The 2,343-nt window shown below is 37.4% G+C and overlaps 1 protein-coding gene across 1 annotated transcript; it reads left to right on the forward strand.

Annotated features, from left to right (window-relative positions):
* The first annotated feature begins 293 nt into the window (after positions 1 to 293).
* On the forward strand, positions 294 to 1,253 carry LOC124091228 (olfactory receptor 52Z1P-like). Its single transcript, XM_046442197.1, has one exon. It carries the CDS (start codon positions 294 to 296, stop codon positions 1,251 to 1,253), a length of 960 nt encoding a protein of 319 aa, XP_046298153.1.
* Positions 1,254 to 2,343: the final 1,090 nt, after the last annotated feature.

The following is a 2,343-nucleotide window of genomic DNA, read 5'->3' on the forward strand; positions in this document are numbered from 1 at the left end:
TTATGGATTATTGCAGAGGTGTTTTCAAAAGGCCATTATAAAGACTTAAGTTTATGAATGTGTAATACTATGTCATGTTGGGCAGTTATTAAATGATAATTATTTTCTGAGATGCAAGAATTAATTAGGTTAGAGGAGAAATAGAATTTTATGATAGGCAATCCATCTTACTGTCATTTCATGCAGATGAAAATACTGGGAAAAGTTAGATCAGATGACATTCAGCCTAAGGTGGTACTCCTGAATCCTTAACCTTGCATTCTCCTTCATTCAAGGGAAACTGAGCAGCACAGATGGATTCTTCCCTTTACAACCACACCAGCCCCCAGGATGTGTGGTATGTTCTGAGTGGAATCCCAGGACTGGAAGATTTGCATACCTGGATCTCCATCCCTATCTGTTCCATGTACACTGTGGCTGTAGTAGGGAACCTCTTCCTGCTCTTCCTGATTATAACTGAGCGCAGTCTCCATGAGCCCATGTATCTCTTCCTCTCTATGCTGGCCTTAGCAGACATCCTTCTCTCCACAGCCACAGCTCCCAAAATGCTGGCTATCTTCTGGTTCCATTCCACAGATATATCCTTTGGTAGCTGTGTGGCCCAGATGTTCTTCATACACTTCATCTTTGTGGCAGAATCTGCTATCCTCCTGGCTATGGCTTTTGATCGTTATGTGGCCATCTGTTACCCACTGAGATATACCACAGTCCTTACCTCCTCAGTCATTGGCAAGATTGGCATTGCGGCTATGGTCAGGAGCTTTTTCATCTGCTGTCCATTCATCTTCCTGGTATACCGACTTTTATATTGTGGGAAAAACATCATTCCTCATTCCTACTGTGAGCACATGGGCATTGCCAGATTGGCATGTGACAATATCAATGTCAACATAATATATGGCCTGACTGTGGCCCTACTCTCTACAGGGATGGATATAGTTTTCATCATTATGTCCTACATAATGATACTTTGCACAGTGTTTCAGATCCCTTCCTGGGCTGCCAGATTTAAGGCCCTTAACACATGTGGTTCCCACATCTGCGTCATCCTTATGTTCTATACACCAGCATTCTTTTCATTTTTTGCCCATCGCTTTGGAGGCAAAACCATCCCTCACCACATCCACATCCTAGTGGCCAACCTCTATGTGGTGGTGCCCCCTATGCTCAATCCTATCATCTATGGGGTGAAGACCAAACAAATTCAAGAGCGAGTGGTTTTGCTTTTCTCCTCTATGAGTACATGTTGTTAAAATGATAAATAGCGTGCAATACTGTATATTTCCAAATAGAATGTTTTCTTTCTTAAAAATTCTCTTTCTGTGAGGAACAGAAATAAAACAAATCTATGAAAACACCACAAAATCTTAAAAAGGATAGTATCTGTCAAAAGTTTACACTAAGTTACTGAAGGTAGTCAAATATTTTGAAAACTACTTTTTCAACATTTCTAGAAATCTTATCATCATGCATTTCAACTTATCCTAAGGACACAAAGAGAAACTGTTAAAGTGGAAATGTTTGGGGTGGAGCAAATACAGATGAAAATACTGGGAAAAGTTAGATCAGATGACATTCAGCCTAAGGTGGTGCTCCTGAATCCTTAACCTTGCACTCTCCTTCATTCAAGGGAAACTGAGCAGCACAGATGGATTCTTCCCTTTACAATCACACCAGCCCCCAAGATGTGTGGTATGTCCTGACTTGACTATTCCTATGTAGATCTAGGAAATGGAAGTGGAAAGTCATTGAATATTGTTAAAGTTAATATGAATTTTTGCTGAAATGTAAACCACTTCTACTGCTAGAAACAAATACATCGACCAAAGACAGGAAAGCACCATATTATAATTATTTTGCTATGACATATTTCTTGAATTAAAATATTATGTCTAAATGAGACATTGTCTGATTCATGGATATTTCAGTTTATTCTATGGCATAAACATAAAATATATACATTGAATGAATGCATAATGTTGAATATAAAATAATGAATAACATTAAATTAACCCACATGGGAACACATGAATGATTTAAAAGCTATTTTCTCCTACTCATTGGGGATGTTAGGCCAAAATCATCAAAGGAACATCCTGGTATCTAACAGATGGTTTATTAAACAAGTAAATGGTTTCCATACCTAGCAACAACAAAAAATATTTAGAAAAACTAAAAATAAAATCCAATAGAATACTCTCTAGAATGTTGAAAAGAAAATTGCATTTAAAGAGGATATAATCACACCAGAAAGGTTAAACTTGTTTAAAGTAATTTTTTATCATAATAATAGTTATTTTATAATTGCCTAATGCCATTGGACACTGTTTGGGTAGAGATATA

Source organism: Marmota monax, unplaced genomic scaffold (assembly GCF_021218885.2).
Source record: "Marmota monax isolate L192 unplaced genomic scaffold, Marmota_monax_Labrador192_F-V1.1 WCK01_AAM20220418_F8-fsc00068, whole genome shotgun sequence".
NCBI lineage: Eukaryota > Metazoa > Chordata > Mammalia > Rodentia > Sciuridae > Marmota > Marmota monax.